We start from the raw sequence: 22,127 nt of genomic DNA on the forward strand, positions 1-22,127 counted from the left end.
ATGCAAGTAAGCCTCGCGTAGGTCTTAAGACCTCCCTTCCTGAATTGTTTTTCTTGGGACATCTGCGGAAATACTTATCGTTGACAACGCCTCCTACTGATTGACGCCATTCGCAACGATTACGACCGACCCTGCACTAGTGTCATGGCCGAAGCCACCTTCAATGCCGGGATCAGTGGCCGGAATGTTGTCGCTGCCCCGCATGCGTCGCACGGCGGGACGAACAACTTCTACTTTGCCAACGATGGCGCGTCGAAACCCTGCAAGCCGTTTTCTACCGTACCCTTCCGGCCGGACCCTGATTTTGTTGAACGGCCTAGCATCATGGCATGGCTACGTGATAAGTGCAGTCAACCAGCCAGCCGAGCTGCCCTCGTCGGACTGGGCGGCATTGGGTAGGCACCCCTCCTTACGTCCACGTCCTCTTTTCTGATAATCACAGGAAATCGCAGCTAGCTGTTCACTTCGCGCATGAGATCCGGCAAAGCTCACCGAACACGTACATCTTCTGGGTGCATACAAGCAACCAGGTGCGATTCGAAGAGGCATATCGGAGCATCGCAGAGAGGCTGCAGCTGCCGCGCCTCTCTGATCCCAATGTCAATGTGCTGCAGCTGGTATATGACTGGCTGTGCACTGAAGAGAACGGAAAATGGCTAATGGTTCTCGACAATGCCGATGATGCTGATGTCTTCTACCCGACACCCAACTCCGTCACCTCCACAGCACAACGGCCACTCGCGTCCTTTCTACCGCAGAGCAGCAACGGGATGATCCTCGTCACTTCGAGGAACCAGGATGTGGCTGAGAGACTAACTGGCAGTGGTCGGAGCGTCTTGTCAATAAAAGGAATGGACGAGCATCAGGCACAGCAGCTGCTCAGAAACAAACTCCAAGAGAGCTATGATGAAGCTGCCGCGCCCGACTTGCTTGAGGCTCTCGAGTATATGCCTCTAGCCATCACACAGGCGGCTGCTTATATTCTACAAAGAGGGCCTCGAATGTCAACGGCTGTATACCTAGACGAGTTTCGAAGGAGCGAGAAGAGAAAGGCGAGCCTTCTCAGTAGGAACATGGGCGACCTCCGACGCGACCCAAGTGCTTCTAACTCAATCGTTATAACATGGCAGATGACGTTTGACAAAATTCGTCAGGAGAGACAATCTGCAGCCGATTTGCTGGTATTCATGAGTTTCTTTGATCCGCAAGGAATTCCAGAATGGGTACTCAGAAGTTACCAGCACGAAAAAAAAAGTGAATGCAACGCAAACATTCAGAATAGCATCCAAGAAAACCAGGACGACAGCAGCGATGACAGCGAGAATGATAGCGAATATGACAACGAGGATGACGATTTTGATGACGATCTCGACATGCTCCGTCTGTCCTCATTAGTGGCAGTAACCACGCAGGAAGGCGTGCTTAAAATGCACGCGCTCGTACAGTTCTGTACGAGACTCTGGCTTTCCTCGTTTGACAAAACGCGTACATGGAAGCGGAAGTTCCTAAGGGTTTTGTCGAAAAATTATCCAATGGCTACGCCTGAAAACTGGGCGAAATGCCGGCAGCTAGACCCTCATGTCGAGATGGTCTGTGATAACAAGTCCAAGAATAAGGAAAATGCCGAGGATCTAGCACAACTACTCACAAATGCAGGAGTTTATCAATATCATACGGGGTCTTATGAAGTTGCAAGAAGAAGATTAACTTGGGCGGTTGAGATAAGGCAAAAGGCTCTAGGTGCTGCGCATTATGACACACTTACCAGTATCAACGATCTTGCCATGATACTGCAACAACAGGGAAAATACAAAGAGGCAGAAAAAATGCACCGACATGTACTAAACAGCAGGAAAAAGTTACTAGGAGAAAAGAATTCCGCTACGCTAATAAGCCTTACAAACCTAGCAATAACATTGAACTACCAGGCAAAGTATAAAGAAGCAGAACAACTGAGTCGACAGTCAGTTGATGGCTCTGAGACGGTCCTGGGCAAAGACCATCCTCTTACCCTCAAGTTGGGAAATAATCTTACTGTTGTACTTTGCGCCCAGAAAAAGTATAAAGAGGCAGAACAGCTAGATCGTCGGTTAACAATTAGCGGAGAAAGGCTACTAGGGGAAGAGCATCCCGATATGCTTTTCTTTATGGGTAATCTTACCGTCATATTACAATACCAGGGAAAGTATGAAGAAGCAGAGCGGATGGAGCGACAGGTGTTAGACAGCAAAAAGAAGGTATTCGGCGAAGAGCATCCAGAAACGCTTACAAGCATGGGTAATCTTGCTTTAGGCTTACAGATGCAGAGGAGGTACGACGAGGCAGAACAGATGCAGCGACAGACACTAGACATCAGGAAGAAGTCCTTAGGCGAAGAGCATCCGAGCACGCTTACCAGCATGGGTAATCTCGCCTTAGTCTTACAGATGCAGGGGAGATACGACGAGGCAGAACAGATGCAGCGACAGACACTAGACATCAGGAAGAAGTCCTTGGGCGAAGAGCATCCAGACACGCTCGCCAGCATGAGCAATCTTGCTGTAGTACTACGGAGCCGGGGAAGGTATGAAGATGCAGAGCAGATGGACCGACATACTCTAGACATCAGAAAGAAGGTGTTAGGCGAAGAGCACCCAGACACGCATATAGGCATGGGTAATCTCGCCGTAGTCTTACAGATGCAGGGAAGGTATGAGGAAGCAGAGCAGATGCAGCGACATACTCTAGATATCAGAAAGAAGGTATTAGGCGAAGAGCACCTAGACACGCTTTTAAGCATGGGTAATCTTGCCGTGGTATTACAAGACCAGGAAAAATTTGAAGAAGCAGAGCAGATGCAGCGACATACTCTAGATATCAGAAAGAAGGTATTAGGCGAAGAGCACCTAGACACGCTTTTAAGCATGGGTAATCTTGCCGTGGTATTATAAGACTAGGAAAAATTTGAAGAAGCAGAGTAGATAGAGCGAAAGACTCTAGACATCAGAAAGAAGGTGTTAGGCGAAGAGCACCTAGACACGCTTTTAAGCATGGGTAATCTTGCCGTGGTATTACAAGACTAGGAAAAATTTGAAGAAGCAGAGCAGATGGAGCGAAAGACTCTAGACATGAAAAAGAAGGCATTGGGCGAAGAGCACCCAGACACGCTTGTAAGCGTTTATAACCTGGCTTACCTCCTGCAGCAGCAAAGGCAGCTTGAAGAAGCTAATGAGCTATATGATTGGGCTTGGAGGGGCTATATAAAAGCCCTTGGGCCGGATCATCCAGACACGATATTATGCCGGGATGCCCGTTCTTTCTTAAGGAAAGAGTTGGGGTTGGAGGAACAGAGCGAGATTCTATAAAAGATCATTGACGTCCTTTCATCTGGGCCTCCAGATGCCGGCAGCCATTGTTCTAAGAGTCCAGTCTTTCCCGTCAACTTTCAAAAGTCCCATCAACCAGATGGGAAGCCTCTCAACAGCCGATCAATCACCCGGAAGCTTGTCACGAAGTCTCTGCTGAAGGTTCTCCAACAGTATATACAGCAATCACCCAGCCTCAATTAAGTACCAGGCCAGGAAAGTTGTGGTCAATGTCGCAAGTGACCTGATCAGAGGCCTATGCAACAGCCTGCTGCTGCCTGTTTGATAGCACATTTGGCAATCAATCAACCGATCATCAATCAGTAAATCAACTGAAACTCAACACGGCGTTTGTTCATTCCGGTCCAGTACCTTGCGTCTATAACTACCACGGACAGCGTTTCCCTGCATTACTATCATCGCGCGTCTCGCTCATAGATTATGACGCCAACTTTCCATGATGGCCGTTATGATGCCAAATTCCTCGGACGACACTACGGGCTAGCAGAGCAACCTGAAGAGCAACAGGCTAGCAAGGTCGTTGATGAATCAACTTGTATGCTTTTCTGCCGCCAGAAAATGCCGAGTGTTGGTGTGGGCTAGCAGTTGTACTATTGGCTGCGTGGGATCCACGAGAATATCGAGGGAGTTCACCGGCCTTTGTGACATCGTTTTTATTATGGCGTCAATCGCCCGGTCTACCTAGGTGGAGGAGCGGCTCTGGGATGAGATCGGACATTATAAGCATCTTCATGTGCTCTTTTCAACTGAATTTCTGATTGGGAAGATATCTGGGACGAAGGATTGATGAATTTCGAGCCAAGTAGTCCAAGAACAAGGGTATATTCAAAACATGACTCTGGCATATGATTGCATTTAACACCGTTTATTGTTACCACTTCCTTTCTATCATGACCTACGTAAGGGATTGCGGTCAGCGTGGGCAAGCTATTTCTCGCATCAGAATACCATTGTCCGTCAATATGCATGCAAGGATGACTTGGCAGACGATTATATAAGAGGATTGATTAGAGTCTGCAGGTCGCTTTTTCCAATGGACCAAGAATACATTACCTATTCAACGCTCAGAGAAACCAGCGCATGTCATGCTGCCTTGTGTCTCCATTAGGTTTAGCTGCGCAGCTTAGGCGAGGTCTTCTGAACGGTCCTTCTGTGGTCTCCGCATCATCTCGCTGTCCGCAGAATCCGTGAAATCGGATTTCTCAGCAGCAAGTTTAGTGCGGGTCTTGGGAGGTTCATGGGAACCCGAAAATCTTCTTGGCACCATCTCCAGCCAAAACATACTTTTACCAATTGCCAACCCTTACAATTACTCATGAGGCACTATGAGGCAAGGCAACTTTGCGGGGCTTGTGGGCGAAAGATTTTTACGGGTCCTTCATGACCACTAAACCATATTCCAATGCACCGGACCCACTTGCCAAAAATGGATAATAAACTACATCGGCCATCTTTAACCTCTGACTGTTAAATAGATCTCGTTCTGAACATGAAGCGCATTCGTTTTTGGTCCTTTTTCAGCTTCTTTTCAATGAACATTGTCACAAAAAAAGGGAATCTGGGTATTAAAACCAGTGTATAACAATCAACATGCCCCCTTTTCCACCCTTGCGGCCAACGAAATCCAATCATGATCACGGACGCCCACACGACACTGATTACGGCTCACACGTCGTTATCGACCAGGAGACAGAGGATATAATTGCCGGGCTGCACGGCACAATAACAAATGAGCCTGAAACGGAATTCCCTGAGCTAGGGAGGTATTTGAGGGATGACCAGCAGGCCAGAACCCAAGCCTTCCCACTCAGCGTTTGCCTCAAGTCGGTGTCAACATACGGCCGGCCTGGAGGCCTGGAGCCAGTACGGACTCTCAAAGATGCCATTTGGAGAACCTTAACTTTCCAAGACGTGTATGAGTGGACTTTGAAGAGGATGCTATCCTCCGACAAGATGGAAAACGGCCAAGCTCTGATCCGTGATTTCTCAGGCGTCGTTCGCAGCGGAGAGATGCTGTTGTAAGTTGTCATGTTATTTGCACACGATCCCTGAAGCCATCTTCAACCATGGCCACTAATCATAACATTTAGGGTACTGGGGAACCCCGGATCTGGATGCAGCACCTTCTTGCGTACTATCGGCAACGATCACTCCTCCTTCCTCGGCATCAAGGGGTCTATCGATTACTCGGGTCTTTCTCCTACCGATATTTTGAAACATTTCAGAGGCGCAGTCTCTTATGTTCCAGAAGACGATATCCATTTGCCCACTCTTACAGGCCGTCAGACGTTGGAGTTTGCCCTCCGCAACAAGACACCCAGGAAATGGTGTGATCAGATCCCAAGGTTTCTGGAAGAATTCGGGCGAGCGTTTGGCATGACTCAGGCTCTGGACACTCTTGTGGGCGATGAATACATAAGAGGCATGTCAGGCGGCGAGAGGAAGCGCATTTCCATCCTGGAATCGCTGGCATCGGACGCCTCCATTCAAGCATGGGATGGATCGACTCGTGGTCTTGATGCATCTTCTGCCCTGGACTACATCAAATCACTTCGTCTTATGACCGACTCATGCCAACGTGCAACTATCGTTTCGCTGTACCAGGCCTCGGACGTCATTTTCAACCTCATGGACAAGGTTGTTCTTATTGACCAAGGGAGAATGCTTTACCAAGGCCCTGCGAAGAGTGCGGAGGCTTACTTCAATGCTATGGGCTACCAGCGCCTCCCCCGGCAAACCATGAGCGACTTCCTCACAAGCATTACCTCGGCCAATGCCGACAACAACATCCGCGATAAGTCCGATTCTACCGTACCTCGGAATGCTGTGGATCTCGAACAAGCCTTTAAGGCCAGCCAAGCTTTCAAAGATGTTCAAGCTGAGATTGACCAATACGAAGCTGAGTTCAGTGTTCATGGGACCGATTCCCAGAACGGTGAGGGACGTTCTTTGCCAATGACAAAAGCTTTGAAGCAACATTCCGAAAAGCATAAATCAAAGTATGTTGCTTCTCGCTCTTCATACAACATATCGTTCTTTCGACAAGTGCTCCTATGCGTCAAGAGGGAGTTTTGGCAACTGAACGGACACCGCGCACCCCTGATTTCAAAGTTCCTTTGTGTCTTGGTTTGCGCATTCATTCTCTCATCAATGTTCTACAACATGCCAGTTGACACGGATGGCGTTTACTCCCGAGGAGGCTTTTGCTTCTACGCAGCCGGATTAGTCGCATGGTTCCAGCTAGGAGAACTTGATTCAGCTTTTTCAGGCAGATCGGTTATCAGCAGGCAGAAACGATACGCGATGGTGAGGCCCAGTGCTGTGGTTATTGGGAAAACAGTCATGGATATCCCCATCATTTTCTTCCAGAGTACCGTCTTTTCGCTGATAGCGTACTTCATCAGCGGGTTAAGGTCCGATGTGAGTGGTATTTCCAAGCTTCTGTTGCATTTCCACTTTGGAAATAATCCCACTGACCGTCGATTCAGGCCGGCGCTTTCTTTACATTTCTAAGTGCCATCTTCTTGTGCACTATGGCTTACACGGCATCTTACCGTGTCTTTGGTGCAGCTTCACCGCATCTGGAAGTAGCCTTAAGATACTGCGGAATCTTGTCACTTATCACTATGGCATGTGGTGGATACTTGAGACCGGTTTCGAGCTTGATGTCCGATGTGCCATGGGTAGGATGGCTCGGCGTGAGTGACCCAAAGTCTGCCAAAGTTATGGCGCTAAAAGAGTCTAACTTCAACAGTATTTGACACCGGTTCTCTACACATTCGAAATTCTAATGGCAGTCGAGTTCCGCAATCGCGAGTTTCCATGTGGCAGGGGTTCCATCATCCCATCTGGCACAGAATACAACGACGAGATGTTCCAAGCCTGTGCATCCAGGGGCGTACCTCCGAATCAACTAAGTTTGAATGGAGATAGCTACATCAACAGCGAATTCGGCTTCTCATTTAGTAACATTGGACGAAACTACGGCATCCTCCTGCTATTCTTAGTAGCACTGTGCCTTCTTAATGTCTGGTTAGTTGAGAAGGTGGACTGGGCTACTGGACAGAACAAAGGCCTCGAGAGCATCCGTAGCTTCAAGCATCAGGCTGCGTCGAGTAAATGCGATGAAGAGAGTACAGACGAAGTCAGAGTCGTCGAGAGGCCTAACGGAGAGGCGGATTCACGCAAAGTTAACAGCAATCTTGAGAGGTCCGGTGCGACTTTCTCCTGGCGGGATATTAACTATAGCGTCCAAGAGCATGGTCAGAAGAAGCAGCTTCTTCATGGTGTTTCTGGGTTCTGCACACCTGGAAGCCTCACAGCTCTCGTCGGCACCTCAGGAGCCGGTAAAAGCACATGTGAGTCGACACTAGAATCGCCCGTTTTTTATGAATGAGCAAATGCTGATGGTCATTTGAAAGTGATGACGGTTTTGTCGCAGCAGGGCACGGGAATAGTGACAGGCGAAATGAAGATTGGCAACCAGAATATCGGACCCTCTTTCAGCCGTCGGATTGGTTTCTGCCAGCAAATGGATATCCACGTCGAGACGAGTACAGTCCGAGAGGCTTTCGAGTTCTCTGCTCTCTTGAGGCAAAGTTCAGAAAAGAGCAAAGAAGATAAAATCGCAGACGTGGACAAAATCCTCGACATTCTAGAAATGTCCGACTTGCAAGACATGGTAATCAGGTCACTCTCATTAGAGCAAAAAAAGCGCACAACGATTGGTGTAGAGCTCTGCGCCAATCCAGACCTCCTACTGTTTCTTGACGAGCCTACAAGCGTAAGTATACGTAGACATGACCCAGATATTACCTGGCTAATAGAATGTAGGGACTGGATAGTCAGGGAGCGATGAGCATCATCAGGTTGCTTCGACGGCTAGCGGACGCTGGTCAGGCCATCCTGTGTACCATTCATCAGGCGAGCCAAGAACAATTTGAGCTCGTAAGTTGTGGCAATCCCTCCTTAGACACATTGATCACTAACAACGTAGTTCGACCGTGCTCTTGCGCTTCAACGAGGCGGCAGAGTTTATTACTTCGGAGATATCGGAGTCGAAGGGAGAACGATCATCGATTATTTCGCAAAATACGGCGTGCCTGCGGAGTCGGACAAGAATGTCGCAGACCTCTTGATAGAGGTCACTACCCAAGAACCAAAGAACTCTATGGGCAGCTGGTCAGATATTTGGGCACAGTCTGATGAGGCAGCTGCTATCCTGGAAAAGATCACAGCCATAACCACCAGCAGTACAGCAGCGGCAAACGAACACGACCCATCTTTTTCGAAACAGTACGCCTCTTCAACTTATCAACAAATCCTTCACTTGACAAAAAGAACTTCCCTACAGTACTGGAGGACTCCTGATTATATATACTCTCGACTTTATTGCTCTTTTTTTCATTCGGCTCTGAACGGCCTGATGTTCTTGCAGCTCGGCAATACCGAAGCAGACATGCAATATCGCATCTTCTCAAGCTTTCTGGTACTGATGATTATCCCCGAGTTCATCAACGCGTGTGCTATGATGTTCAACGACAACAGGAATGTGTGGCTCGGAAGGGAGTATCCGAGCCGCATATACGGCTGGACCGCCTTCAGCACAGCAAACGTCATCTCGGAGATACCCTACGCTATGGCTGGAGCTGTGCTTTTCTACGTCTTATTTTACTTCCTGGTCGGCTACCCACTTGGAACACCGGCAGGTTATACATTCCTCATGATACTGATGTTCCATCTTTTTTCAACGTCTTGGGGACAATGGATCGTGGCCCTCAGGTAAGCCCTTTTATCATTCAAAAACAACAGTTACATATGCTGACTATTATCAGCACCGATGCAAGCATGGCTGCGAACCTGATGCCCTTTTTTGTCGTCATGTGTGAATTCTTCAATGGCGTGCTACAGCCGAAAGAGCTCATGCCTGTTGTGTGGCGCTACACAATGTACTACATCGGACCTTTTACATACTGGATTTCAGGGATCGTGTCGATGGTCCTCAATGGAGTCTCCGTCAGATGTACTGATTCGGAGTTGATCCGCTTTAAAGCGCCTTCGAATACTACCTGTGGCGAATACGCCATGGACTGGCTGTCCGGCAGCAGAGGATATCTGGAAAACCCAGCCGCTTCCAGCGAATGCGGCTACTGTCAATATTCTTCCGGCGAAGATGTAAGGATACCCTTATTCCATGATCTGGCCCAATGCCAATACTAACGGCCTGGCAGTACTTGTCTTCCATCGGTTTAACTAGCGGCGATGCCTGGCCTTATCTGGGAATATTTGTGCTCTTCACATTCACCAACTACGCCATGGTCTACATCTTTGTCTATGTTAAATCGGTTAAAAATTGGTTGCCCTGGTGAATAGGAAGGACATGCAAGGCTGGCAATAGTAGTCTATGAGATAGGTGCTCATGACGGCGACACACTAATTGGCTTGACAAACGATCTGTCTACTTGCCAGTTAAACTGGGTAATTTACAATGTAAACTATGTGTTTTTTAATAAAAAAGATGTAAAAGTGCGCCAAGATATATTTTATGGAAGCCCATTTTGTGGTATTTCTTCCTCCAAATGCCAAGCTGAAGCCTGGCAGGCCAAGATAAAAAGGATATGAAAGTCATGTCGTTGTTACCACAACAGCAGGCCAGGGAAAAGAGTCCAAAGAGGAATCCTTGCGGACTGACAGCGATAAACTAATAACCAAGTTTGAAGATGATGAGAAGGCAAGCAACAGGGTCAACATTGTAAATAAGTGGATTGCTTGCACGAGCCCACAAAGTCTAGAGCTGCAAACCCCCCATGCAATAGTCAGAACCTAGGCAACAAAGGCCATAGCAGGATCGGAACAGATTGTGAAGGCACCGCCAGCCTGGTTGCCCTAGTCTTCCTGATTATCGCCCATACAGTTACCATTTAGTCAGTCACTATAGTTATAGTTACTTTGGCAATAGTGTCGCAACTACTTTTCATACTGACACTGTTGCTGGCAGTAGAACCAATGAAAGAATTCATCCTTACCAAAAAGCGGCCCGCCTAAAACTTTAAGAAAGCCCAACTAAGTTATGACTAGGCGAAAAGGGAAAACATTGACCAGTGGGTACTTCTTGGCCAATGCTCTCATGCATGACATGTATTTCAATCGCCCATTTTAGCTAGACTTGGTTTTCCTTTCTCCATAGTCCTTGGCGCGACCATCGGCCAGCCCCTCCGGAACTTTCTGGGTCGGCATTAACATTGGACCCGACAAGCAACGAAACAGTCAACTATCCAGCTACTTCCCACGCATCCCAGTAAACAGTAGTATCCCCAATATACTATCGCCGCATTCGCCAATGAATGCATGCTGGACCTGTCGCTGTCGACGTCACAAATGTGATGGAACCAGGCCTCACTGTAACAAATGTCAAGCCAACAAGGTGGAGTGCCTCGGCTATGGAAAAACCAAACCCTTGACTTGGGTCCGCGGTGTCGCCAACAGAGGTCCTCGGAAGAACTGTGAATTTCCCGACACAGGTCCGTCGCCTTTGGCTGAGAAAAAGTACTCTCGATCCGGAATTATCATCACTCGCTTCACTCCACCGCAAGATAAGCCGCCTTCAACTGATGATTTGAGTTTGACGTCGACATATCCACAATGCCACCGAGAGAATGTTTCTCCACAGGCAGGAAGCTTGCGTCTGGGACTGACAGACCCGACGTGCCAAAATCTTCTTCGTGACGTACGGTTCTTCATTGACCACTGTGGGTTTTGGTTGATCTGACATTATCCATCTACAACGGGCTAACCGCAAAACATTCAGTCGAGCGGCACGTCTGTCCGCTCTTAATTTTCAGCGAAAATGTATTCAACCCATACCAAGAGATAATTTCTCGCTCAAAATCATCGCCAGTAATCGAAAACGCCATCATTGCGCTGGCTGCTTGCCACTTTGCCAACAGTATTACAGGCATGCCGCTCTTCTCTGACACAGAATCCAAACACATGATTAACTCCTCCCACTCTGGTGTAAAACAAAACTATATCCGCCTCAAGATGGTCGCGTTGAGGTCCTTGTCAGAGGAGGTGGCAAACGCAAAAAGGCGCACGAACTTGAACATCTTTTACGCAGCATTTCTGTTCGTGTTGTTGGATCTCACCGAGAGTGGGGCCAACTGCTGGAAAGTCCATGTTGAAGGCGCAAAGAAAATGTTGGATTTTGAAGATCGCGAGGTGTCATCAAGCTGGTCAAGCGTTTTCGAACAAATCGCGGATGAAATATTTGTGTATTCCAGCTCTAATCCCCTTCTCTAAGAGAATAGTGCTGACTTGATCTTGGTCAGATTCGATACGATCGGATCGACCCTATTTCGGCCTGGTGGTGCGGTGTCCCAAGCACAAGACCATGGAGTGGGACGGGATGAGATAAATATTAAGGGAGATCTGACATGCTTAGGTTGCCCCTCCGAAATAATAACAGCGCTGCAGTCCATAGCTTCCCAAAGATGGGCAGGCTATGTTGCTGACACTCCCACCTCGAAGCCAATGCATACGCACAAGGAGCTTTCAGGAATACTAACCAGCTTACACCGAATCAGGGACTTTGATCCACACGTATGGGCCACATACATGAACGGTGTTGGTCATGTTGCCTCTTCGAGGTTTCATGACCTGCTCCTTCACAGCAGCAAGATTTGGAAACTGACCGCGGACATTTATGCAACACGAGTTTATCGCAGCCTCACAAAGGATATCAGTATCGCTGTTCCCTCAGTAGATGAGCTCATACAGGAATTCGCGTTCCTAGGCGCTCACGATAGGGTGGAAAAGGATTTGATATGGCCAACCTTCATCATTGGTGCCGAGTGCACCCGCGAAAATCAGAGAAATTGGGTTATAGCAATGATGGAGAAAATCTGGCAAATTACTTTCTCTGCCAATTGTAAGAATGCAGCGCATGTGTTGAAAGGGTTGTGGAAGAAACAGGATTTGTTTAGGAGCACGCAGGGAACTAGGGACCCCGATGGCTGGGATTGGATAACGGAGATTTCTTTACTGGACGACCATTGGATCTTATACTGATGTTTTAAGCTCTGTAACTATTGGCTGCAAGATGGCCCATCTTCCAGGGGCGTGGCTAGACACCGCTTGTTCGATAGGGAGAAGGATATGTCATCCTTTCTACAAAGCTAACCTGCTGGCCGTAGTGTATAAATACCCTTCATTGATTTATCAATGCCGAAGTCTCAGTTTTGTAACCAATCACCATCTCTTTTCAAGAATATTTCCAGTCGAGCTGCCGTCGTTTATGCTATGCATGTAGCTCATAAATGGAGGCGTTACAGTTACTTGGCTCCGACTGCTTCGTCGCAGGTCCCTGCCCTCGAATCACTTCAGTGTCATTGAAGTGCGTAAGTCTTCTTCTAATCATCTGCGACTGAATCGCAATGCAGGAGAAGTAAAGCTAGTTGCTTCGACTGAAGAAGAGGCTTTGATTTGATGAAGCTGTGACAACCTGAAAGTTAAACGTACGTTGTGTCTGCCTTATGTAATCCAATCGCCGGCCTCGGACAGGACGCAGAACTCAATTCAGCCACTTGTGGCTAGAAGCACGTGAATTAAGTGGACCTTCTTGACTCATCAGCACACACATTGCTGCATGGAAATTTTGCATTACTCAACTCATCAATATTGGATCTTCAATCGCATCACGATATTGTCAAAATGGCCTCGCAGTTCGATACCTACCAAACGCCCTTGACGGGCCGCTACTGCAGCCCGGAGATGTCCCATCTCTTCAGCCAGCGGTCTCGCCACTCGACCTGGCGGAAGCTGTGGCTGTATCTCGCCCAGAGCGAGAAGGAGCTGGGAATTAACACCATCACTGATGAGGCCCTGGAGCAGATGAAGGCAAACCTCACCGTTACGGACGCAGACTTTGAGACTGCCCGTGTCGAGGAGAAGATTCGCCGTCATGTAAGTGTCACTTAAAAGGTTCATTTAACACCGAAAGACTAACACATGTATAGGATGTCATGGCTGTAAGAAGTATCAGTTATAAGCTAAACTGCTTCGTATACTGATATAATTCCAGCACGTCCATGCTTTCGGCCAAGTTGCCCCCGCGGCGGCCGGCATTATCCACTATGGCGTAAGTTACAATTACTAAATCTCCCCACCCTGGTTCTTGCTAGTTTAGACATGTTTGACAAGAGAAGTGGTACTGACTGAATCCGACTTTGTAATAGGCAACCAGCTGCTACGTTACTGACAACACGGAACTCATTCTCATGAGAGATGCCCTTGACATCTTGATCCCCAAGCTTGCCAAGGTGCTCCACAACCTCCAGGGGTTCGCACTTGAGTGGAAGTCTGAGCCAACCCTGTCCTTCACCCATCTTCAGCCTGCCCAGATCAGCACTGTCGGCAAGCGAGGTTAGTTTTATCAATTACGTGTACTGTACGCATCATGCTAATTCAACTTCAGCGGCGGGATGGGCCCAGGACCTGATGCTGGATCTCGCCGAGCTTGAGCGTGTGCGAGCTGAGCTCCGCTTCCGCGGCGCGCAGGGTACTACCGGCACGCAAGCAAGCTTCCTCGAGATGTGAGTCTATCGTATCAAGAGAGCGGGTAAACGAACAATTCTAACTTTTGCAGCTTTGGCGGTGACCACGCCAAGTGTGATCAGCTCAATGAGCTCATCTGCCAGAAGGCTGGCTTTGAAGAGTGCTATGATGTGAGTATACATTGATCTTTATAACTGTTGTTACGCCATCTAACATTTCAATAGATCTCTACGCAGACCTAGTAAGTCTACAAGACGCATGTTTAATGTATGTGGCAAAGACTGACGCCATTGCAGCACGAGAAAGATTGACTGTCTCGTGGCCAACGCTGTTACTGGTCTGGGATCTACTGTCACCAAGATTGCCTCTGATTTGAGACATCTTGCCTACATGAAGGAAGTTGGAGAGCCTAGAGAGAAGGGTCAGATTGGAAGCAGTGCTATGGTTCGTCTTCTGTTTGAACTCCCACACTGTGCCCTATGTCAGAAGCACTAACACATTGTAGGCCTACAAGCAGAACCCTATGAGATCTGAGCGCATTGCCAGTCTCGCAAGGGTGCTTCAAGGCAAGGCAGCCAACTTCAACAACACCCATGCGGCCCAGTGGATGGAGAGATCTTTGGACGACTCCGCCAGCGTATGTACTTTTCTTCTTCTCCACGTGTTGTTTCATCCCGGAGCGGGAGCTCTATGCTCCATGCTCCCAATTTGCAGATACTGCGTCGCTTTTTCTTGCGGTCCCTTTACACCTTGAACACTTTCATTATCTCCTATGTTCAGGGGCTAATTTTCTGTGTAGCGAAGAGTTGATATCCCCGAGATGTTCCTTCTCGCGGACGCTATCACTATTACCCTGTCAAACGTGACTGGAGGCCTTGTGGTCTTCCCCCGTAAGATTCACTCCAACCTCTTGGCAGAGCTGCCCTTCATGATTACGGAAAACATCATCATGAGACTGGTCGCCCAGGGCGTTTCCAGACAGGAGTAAGTGATTTTTGTCCCAAAAAGACACAGACAATGCTAACTATTTCAGGGCCCATGAGCAGATTCGCGTCCTTTCGTTCCAGGCCTCGAACGAGGTGCAAAACGAGGGCCGTCCCAACGATCTCGTGGAGAGAATCAAGAAGACGGAGTTCTTCAAGCCCATTTGGGCTGATCTCGACGGCATGATGAAGCCGGAGCTCTACGTTGGCCGCAGTGCCCAGATTGTTGACAAGTTCTGCGGACCCGGTGGCAAGCTTGCCAAGAAGCTTGAGCCTTACCAGGCGGCCATCAAGGACGCCAAGGCGGCTGAGTTGAACGTTTGAGGAGCCAACATCTGTTGTCTTTATATCTTCCGTTAGATTCAGAAGTCTACGAGTCTCACAAGAATAAAAAAAAAAAAAGTTTACCGAGGAATTGATTCGCCTTATGCACCGTGTTGCACTGGTATGGCCTATTTGACAAGTTCACCATGAGCTGCATAAGTTTAGCACGTAAAAGGGCCGCTCTATGGTAAGTAGTTGGTCAGGGCCATGGCACGTGAAGAATGGGGTGTTGCACCACTTCGAAGCTGTTGTACTGTGGTGTTCTAACCTGACCACGAGTAGATGGAGAAAGACCCAAAACCAAAAGGTTACTAGAGAGCTAGCTATTAAAGCACGATGGTCACTCACCCGCTTCAGTCTCTCGCTGGAGAAAATGGGAAATCAACTTCAGGAATAGTTATACCTTCATATCAGACGGACAACCGAAATGAGCATTGACCAATTGATCAATTACCTGGAATAAAGAAAGTTTACACTATATGTTGACTTGAAGATTCCGTGTCCGCGTCATATCCCTGGTTCACGACTCTGGGTTCCACTTGACCCTTCACCGATCACTTCAGCATCGCGGACCTGACACCTAAGGACGAATGTGCCGGCTTTGCGGATATAATCAGTCCTCAAAATCCGAAGTGCCAAGTCCTTAATAGATTAAGGTTTGCGGTGCCGCGCGCATTGTACTGGTCTGGGGTAAGATACATGGTCTTGAGACCACACACGGAGCTATCCGTGCAAATATCCCAGTCTCTGGTTTACAAGCCTTACGACTTTCAATTACTGACCTGAGAATTCAACAAGCACAGCCTCGTCAGAGTTGTAGCTTGAGCCATTTCAAGTTAGAATGACACTTTAATTCAGGGGTTTACGCGTTGGGCAATGAATGATTAGGAATACAGCTCAACCTGGGTCAAATCACATCATTGAGGGGCGGTGATAGTTTCTAGAGATTACTGCTTTAAATACGTTTCCCCCTGAGTTTTCAGTAAATTTCTCATATGAAAATAACATACATGCTTCGTCTCTTCTTTTCGTTATATAACAAAATGCTTATTCGAAGTTTGAATCACTGTGTTATCACCGTTGCTGGCTTGGCTGAGGGCCATGGCTTACATCACCGCGAGAACGACGCAGTTCAAGATCCCACCACTCTACTGAGTCAAGGTATCAATGCCCTCGGCGGAGATGCGAGTATTTCTTCGATTCGCACCCTGTCTTATACAGGATCAACGTGGGTAAAAAGCTTGAGTACAATCGGATGTGTAAACTGACCGGAACCAGGATCCTTCGCGGAAAGACGTTGATGTTAGGAATCTCTGTTAAAGGTGTAGACAATGCTGCTGTGACTTCGGGTCAACAAACCATCACCTACTCCTTCGATGAGCAACATGTCAAGCAACGAATTGACAAAGTGGCGGCTCTTGGGCGTATGATGATTCTTACATGTTCTCGCAAAAGGCTTCTACTGACAGCTGACGTAGCCGGATGGACTTTCGGAAGGGCTAATCTTGCTCCCATGGACTTCTCGCTACTGGTTGAAGGAGGAGACGACGGCTTTGCAGCTGTTGTTAGAGGAAGCTATGATTTGTACAGTCCGGGTGGGCAACCTCAAGGTTATCTTGACGGTAAGTTTGTTTATGGGCAAATCAAGTTTCTTCGAATCTGAATCACTAATCATTGTTCAGGTCTACTATCCTCCTACTTGATTAGCGAAGCGAACAAGTGGCATCCTTTGCTTTTGACTAGTGTAAGTCCATTTCAGGTAATTCTTCTATCAACTAACAGACTACAAAGATTCTTGCCAACGGCAACTTCACTTATCGATCAGGTGTAACCGGGGCGGGCATTGAGCTGCCAGGTGGTATGAATCCCCATTACAAATCTTTTCGGCATTATTAAACACACCTGACATCTTCATGCATCTTCAGTGCACGATAATGAGCTAGGACTTACGGTACTTTTCGATCCAAACAGCAACCGGCCATACATTATCCGCTCTTATGAAAACCATCCGTTTTTCGGTGCTTCTACCCATGATCTCCTGGTCTATGATTATATCGAAGTCTCTGGGGTGCAATTCCCTCAGCGCTTCAAGACCATCTACAACGGCAAGCATCTTATCGGAGACTACCGGGCTGATGAGGTGGTCGCCAACGCCGAACTTGCCAGCGACTTCTTCACAGTTCATGGTAATGTAACGATCCCTGTGGCGAGTGTACCTGTCCGCGATGCAGAGTACGATTTCTCGGAAATAGGAGAGACATCCGCCATCTTCCTCTGGCCAGGTGCGTACACTGGAACATCAGAGAGCATAGCAGCAGCCGCATCCCGGCCATTTGAGGACTTGCCCGGACTGTGGGTCATCAGCCCCGAGGGTCCTTTGGCTTTGCGACAGGCCGTGGTTGAGCTTGAAGATGGGTCTGTGATTGTCTTGGATGCGCCGCCTCACCAAAGCAAGCTTGTTATGGAATGGGCTCAGACAACTCTTGGGAAGAACATCACTCACGTTTGGGTAAGTACCTATGTTAAGGACGTTACTATATGCTTACATGGAGTAGCCCACACATCATCACCACGACCACGCTTTCGGCGCTGTGGACTATGTCGCCAACGGTGCGAAGCTCATTGTCCCAGAACACGCTGCTCAGTACTACGCAACGGTACCAAAAGACCAAATTGTCACGTATAAGTAAGTCCTATAAGCAGCTAATGAAAGGACAAACAAAAAGCCGGTAGCTGACATTTACCGAAGACGCGGTCAATCTATGGTGCTCGAGGACAGCAAGACGTTGCTTGCCCTTGTGGACATGGACGCAACAATCCACGCTGAGGACCACGGCTATGCGCTCATTCAACCTGCATGCCCAACGAACACGAGCTCCGTGGCTGTCTTCGATGCGGATCACGGTAACTTAGCATTCCTTGAGACGTTTGAACACGCCGCAGTGCACGAGCTGCTTGATGCCTTGGCTCGAGATAAGGTCGCCACCACCGCTGCGTAAGTACCATCCAGTCTGCCTCTTTTGTTCTAGTCTCAGGCGTCACAATACTAACTCAGTCCAGCTTTCTTCCTGCTCATGGCCCAGCAGGCAATATCACTGATTTAACGCGTATTGCTGGCTACCTCTATCCCTCAGTCTCTCCAAAGGAGTTTGTGCACGGTCAACCGGCGTGTTAGTTGTGCGTAGCCAAGAAGGGCTTCGGACTCATGGGGCACGTAAGGTCTTGATCGGTTGATGGCATCGCAGTCCGTGAAGGGAACGACCACGGTTGCGGAGCAGTACTCTTGCGCGTTAGGGAAGCTTCTGTAATCAATTCGCGGCCTCGTGAGAACTTTCAGGAGTAGACCAGAAAGTGGGGTTTGGCAGCGAAGTTTGGTGATTTGGAAATTAAAATATTGTTAAAGAAATGTTAGAACTGTTGGAGCGCTGGTTGCCATAAAACAAATGAAATGCTTTGGTGGCGAATAATTGCTTTGATTGGATCAACCTCGACTTGGACAGCTTGACGTTCTACTTGTCTTTGTAAACACGTCAGTAACAGCAGATCACCCAACGACGTTGCAAGCGGGCTCGGAGAGACCTAAAGCACCTCGCCAAGAGAAGAACGAAAGCAATCGAGATAACCCCACCAACACTACTCCACACGCCAGTAGATTTCATACATACACCACAGAGTTCAGGCGTACCCGTAAACCCCTGTCAAGCATATTGGCTAGTGTAAAGAAGAAGATAAAACAGAGTGGGTAGTTGACAAGGGCTTGTTCAGGGCAACAAGTTGCACGAATGAGGGACGTACTCAGAGAGATCCCCTGGACCTATATAAGTACCAGAGGGCAGCCGCGTAGAGAAGATGGCGTTTTCCCAGTCTAGCAAATTACTAGTACCCTATTCCCCAATATGTCTCCCCCTTTCCGTGCTGAACAAGTCGGGTCTCTCATCCGGCCCGCTTCCCTCTTAGAGAAGCGTGCCTCCCTAGGCTTCTACTCGGACGAGTTATCACAAGAGCAAGCCGCAGCAACATCTGCTGCCATCGCCCATGCAGCGAAGAAGCAGCTGGACCTCTCGATTCGGCCCATCACCTCTGGTGAATATGAACGCACCATCTTCTTTGACGGGTTTTTCGAAAACCTCAAAGGCATGGAAGTGCGCCCAGACCTTAGAATTCCTCAAGACTTTCGCCCCGGTCTACCCAACATCACCGGCCTCGCCAAGATGGGGCTGAATCACTTTGCCGCCGTTATCGCCACTGGCAAGATCCAGCATGTCGCTTCGGCTTACCTGCCAGCTTGGGAAATGATAAAGAAGGCCGTGCCTCAGGAACACTGGAAAGACTGTAAAATGGCTATTCCATCCATCTCCTGGCAACACATGTACCTTGCCAAAGGCCGGGCATTCGCGCCCGGGGTGTACGCTTCGGACCGAGAGTACTTTCTCGATTTGGCTTCGGCCTACCGTGCTGAGCTCAGGGTATTATATGATTCGGGCCTGAGATCGGTTCAGATCGATGACCCTAACCTGGCTTTCTTCATTGTGGAGGAGTTTCGGGAAGGTCTACGAGCCGATGGCATCGGCCCTGAGTCCTTGCTTGATCTCTACATCTGGGCACACAACGAGTGCCTAAGGGATCTTCAGTCAGACCTGCACGTTGGCATCCACCTTTGCCGTGGAAACATGCCCAACAGTCCTTCATTTGCTCAAGGATCGTATGAAAAGATTGCAAGTCAGGTGTTTCCCAAGCTAAACTACGCCACGTTCTATCTGGAGTTTGATGACCCTCGTATCTCTGGTTCTTTTGAACCTCTAAGATTCATTCCTCAGGGGAAAAACGTGGTGCTGGGTCTTGTCTCAACAAAGACCGCCGAGCTTGAGGACAAGGAGGCTCTTATAAAACGAGTCCATGAGGCCGCTGAGATCATGGCTCAGGGGCAAAAAAGGAGTGCAGCAGAAGTTCTTGAAGACTCGCTTGCGGTGAGCCCTCAGTGTGGTTTTGCCAGTCACAACATCAACAAGGGTGTGGCGACTGAGGAGAGAATGTGGGAGAAGTTGGTTCTTGTGCGAGATGTAGCGAGAGCTCTATGGAGTGATGCGGCGTGATACACAGACTACAATCCGTAGAGTTGAAACATAGCGGCTATCAAAGTATTCTGCATTGAAAATTAGTTTTTTAGTTCATAGGCTTTAGTGAATGTGTAAATGTCGTTTAATTAGACGTTCCCATTGCAAATAGAGTTTCCAGCTAAAGCCAAATCCTACGATGATGAGAGCTACACAGTTTATCGCAATATTTTGGAGTGTGACACGTTGAATTACGACTGGAGACAGGGAAAGTAGACTTGAAAGTGAAAAGGGGAGTGAAGGACCATGGGGATAGCCTTGACCATAATGATTCTGGCTCGGAGGCGGAGGTCCATATAAGCGCCGAGGCCGAGATCGCTGTGGAGCAGAACTAGCCATCAACCCCAGTCGCCAAGAGGGGCAAAAGCGAGGCACTCTGGTGTCTTGAATATGATTTGTTAGTTGTAAGTTCGATTTATTGCTTGAAGAAGGATGGGTAGCGTCAAGTGGAATTCTAAGCTGTCTCGTTGACTTGAGTATTGGATACCTTGGAAGGCCTAGTCTTGTTTCCACTCTCTGACCCTAGAATTTCAGCCGATGTTGAGATAGACACACAAGTCCAGTACACCAATCACTTCAATGTGCCAAAATCGCGTCAATGTGCCCTGGTTCATGGAATATCAATTGCGGAGGAGAACCCAATGCCTCGTTGAGAGAGACAGAAGGGTTAACAGAGACTCAGTTGTGATGCAAGCTAGTTGAGCTGGCTGTATATATTAGAACTCAGAACAGTACTAACAAGGTATTCAAAGAAATAGAAAGAAAAAGATATCAGGATAGTATTAGTTGGATAGCTCTCAAGGCCTCCGTTATTGACATTAAGTCTAATATGGTACTCGTTGGATGCGTTAAAGCGTCTGATTACATAACCCTAGTTCATTTGTTGCAAGGTTCCCCACGTGGCAGGCACTGGCAGGGGTTGAGTGCCCCGCGTCAAAGCTCCCCGCCAAACGGTAGCTGCAATCTTTCGCCTCAGACCCCAACTCAGCTTCGACGGCAGCTCAGAACCCCCCCGCCGATGAACGTCATCTCGACACGAGTCCTGCCCTTCAAACGCACCATGACGACCATCGCAACATTACAGCGTATTACCGCTGACAAGCTCTCCACCATCCTCTTGGCGGAGCAGGCGGCCGCGAACCCCTCGGTCGCCGTAGTCGACGTCCGCGACAATGGTGTGTCCGCCCTCAAGCTTTCAGCATTAATTCCATGCTAACAGTTCATTTCCTTAACAGATTATATCGGCGGCCACATCAAGGGCTGCATCAACATGCCCGCAAACACCCTCGACGTCATGATGCCGACCCTCGTCCGCCGCCTCGAAGGCAAGAAGACTGTCGTGTTCCATTGCGCCTTGTCGCAGCAGCGAGGACCCAGCGCCGCCCTTCGCTACCTTCGGGAACGCGACCAGATCCTCGCCTCTAAGCCTGCAGACCCATCAAAGGGGACTGCTGCAGCGGAACCACAGACTGTCTACGTTCTTGACCGTGGCTTCGTCGGCTGGCAGGAAGTCTATGGCGAGGACGAGCGACTGACCGAAGGATACAGCAAGGAGCTCTGGAAGGACGGATACTGGGCTTGAAAGTCCATCGCTCAGGTAACTTTTCCTAATTCGAATCCAATTGGGTTTGAAGAGGCCCAGGCGAGCCACTGAATGACTGTTTAACGCATTCACGTGTATGTCCACCATACATGGTATACGCATCGATCCATCATGGCTTATTCAGTTACAACCGACAGTGGATACAACTTTAGTCTGAACGGTTCTTGATACTCCGCAGTTCTTGCAT

The 22,127-nt window shown here is 48.6% G+C and overlaps 8 protein-coding genes across 8 annotated transcripts; all 8 read left to right on the forward strand.

The window, feature by feature from the left end:
* Positions 1-144: 144 nt before the first annotated feature.
* Positions 145-2,930, forward strand: CTRU02_214710 (TPR domain protein (kinesin light chain); the record flags this gene model as incomplete). Its single annotated transcript, XM_036727896.1, has 2 exons — positions 145-395; positions 443-2,930. The coding sequence occupies 2 exons, from the start codon at positions 145-147 to the stop codon at positions 2,928-2,930; spliced, it is 2,739 nt and encodes a 912-aa protein (XP_036580425.1).
* A 177-nt stretch (positions 2,931-3,107) lies between these two features.
* On the forward strand, positions 3,108-3,344 carry CTRU02_214711 (TPR domain protein (kinesin light chain); the record flags this gene model as incomplete). The annotated part of the gene is made up of 1 exon (XM_036727897.1): positions 3,108-3,344. The coding sequence occupies one exon, from the start codon at positions 3,108-3,110 to the stop codon at positions 3,342-3,344; it is 237 nt and encodes a 78-aa protein (XP_036580426.1).
* Positions 3,345-4,955: 1,611 nt separating this feature from the next.
* CTRU02_214712 (ABC drug exporter) lies at positions 4,956-9,733 on the forward strand (the record flags this gene model as incomplete). The annotated part of the gene is made up of 9 exons (XM_036727898.1): positions 4,956-5,383; positions 5,456-6,785; positions 6,854-7,063; positions 7,120-7,723; positions 7,787-8,148; positions 8,199-8,312; positions 8,362-9,146; positions 9,200-9,539; positions 9,596-9,733. 9 exons carry the CDS (start codon positions 4,956-4,958, stop codon positions 9,731-9,733), a joined length of 4,311 nt encoding a protein of 1,436 aa, XP_036580427.1.
* A 1,672-nt stretch (positions 9,734-11,405) lies between these two features.
* On the forward strand, positions 11,406-12,431 carry CTRU02_214713 (C6 finger domain-containing protein Acr-2; the record flags this gene model as incomplete). Its single annotated transcript, XM_070206292.1, has 3 exons — positions 11,406-11,633; positions 11,693-11,759; positions 11,806-12,431. 3 exons carry the CDS (start codon positions 11,406-11,408, stop codon positions 12,429-12,431), a joined length of 921 nt encoding a protein of 306 aa, XP_070060066.1.
* Positions 12,432-13,073: 642 nt separating this feature from the next.
* Positions 13,074-15,223, forward strand: CTRU02_214714 (adenylosuccinate lyase; the record flags this gene model as incomplete). Its single annotated transcript, XM_036727900.2, has 11 exons — positions 13,074-13,325; positions 13,379-13,390; positions 13,444-13,500; positions 13,598-13,784; positions 13,837-13,954; positions 14,008-14,086; positions 14,141-14,157; positions 14,213-14,360; positions 14,422-14,553; positions 14,716-14,900; positions 14,950-15,223. 11 exons carry the CDS (start codon positions 13,074-13,076, stop codon positions 15,221-15,223), a joined length of 1,461 nt encoding a protein of 486 aa, XP_036580429.2.
* A 1,043-nt stretch (positions 15,224-16,266) lies between these two features.
* CTRU02_214715 (metallo-beta-lactamase superfamily protein) lies at positions 16,267-18,398 on the forward strand (the record flags this gene model as incomplete). The annotated part of the gene is made up of 9 exons (XM_036727901.1): positions 16,267-16,451; positions 16,502-16,647; positions 16,702-16,845; positions 16,906-16,967; positions 17,015-17,081; positions 17,149-17,732; positions 17,779-17,909; positions 17,973-18,218; positions 18,284-18,398. 9 exons carry the CDS (start codon positions 16,267-16,269, stop codon positions 18,396-18,398), a joined length of 1,680 nt encoding a protein of 559 aa, XP_036580430.1.
* Positions 18,399-19,119: 721 nt separating this feature from the next.
* On the forward strand, positions 19,120-20,316 carry CTRU02_214716 (methionine vitamin-b12; the record flags this gene model as incomplete). The annotated part of the gene is made up of 1 exon (XM_036727902.1): positions 19,120-20,316. One exon carries the CDS (start codon positions 19,120-19,122, stop codon positions 20,314-20,316), a length of 1,197 nt encoding a protein of 398 aa, XP_036580431.1.
* A 1,039-nt stretch (positions 20,317-21,355) lies between these two features.
* On the forward strand, positions 21,356-21,919 carry CTRU02_214717 (CDC25-like phosphatase YCH1; the record flags this gene model as incomplete). Its single annotated transcript, XM_036727903.1, has 2 exons — positions 21,356-21,512; positions 21,573-21,919. 2 exons carry the CDS (start codon positions 21,356-21,358, stop codon positions 21,917-21,919), a joined length of 504 nt encoding a protein of 167 aa, XP_036580432.1.
* Between the last annotated feature and the right edge of the window lie 208 nt (positions 21,920-22,127).

Source organism: Colletotrichum truncatum (assembly GCF_014235925.2).
Source record: "Colletotrichum truncatum strain CMES1059 chromosome Unknown Contig_0011, whole genome shotgun sequence".
In the NCBI taxonomy this organism is placed as follows: Eukaryota; Fungi; Ascomycota; class Sordariomycetes; order Glomerellales; family Glomerellaceae; genus Colletotrichum; species Colletotrichum truncatum.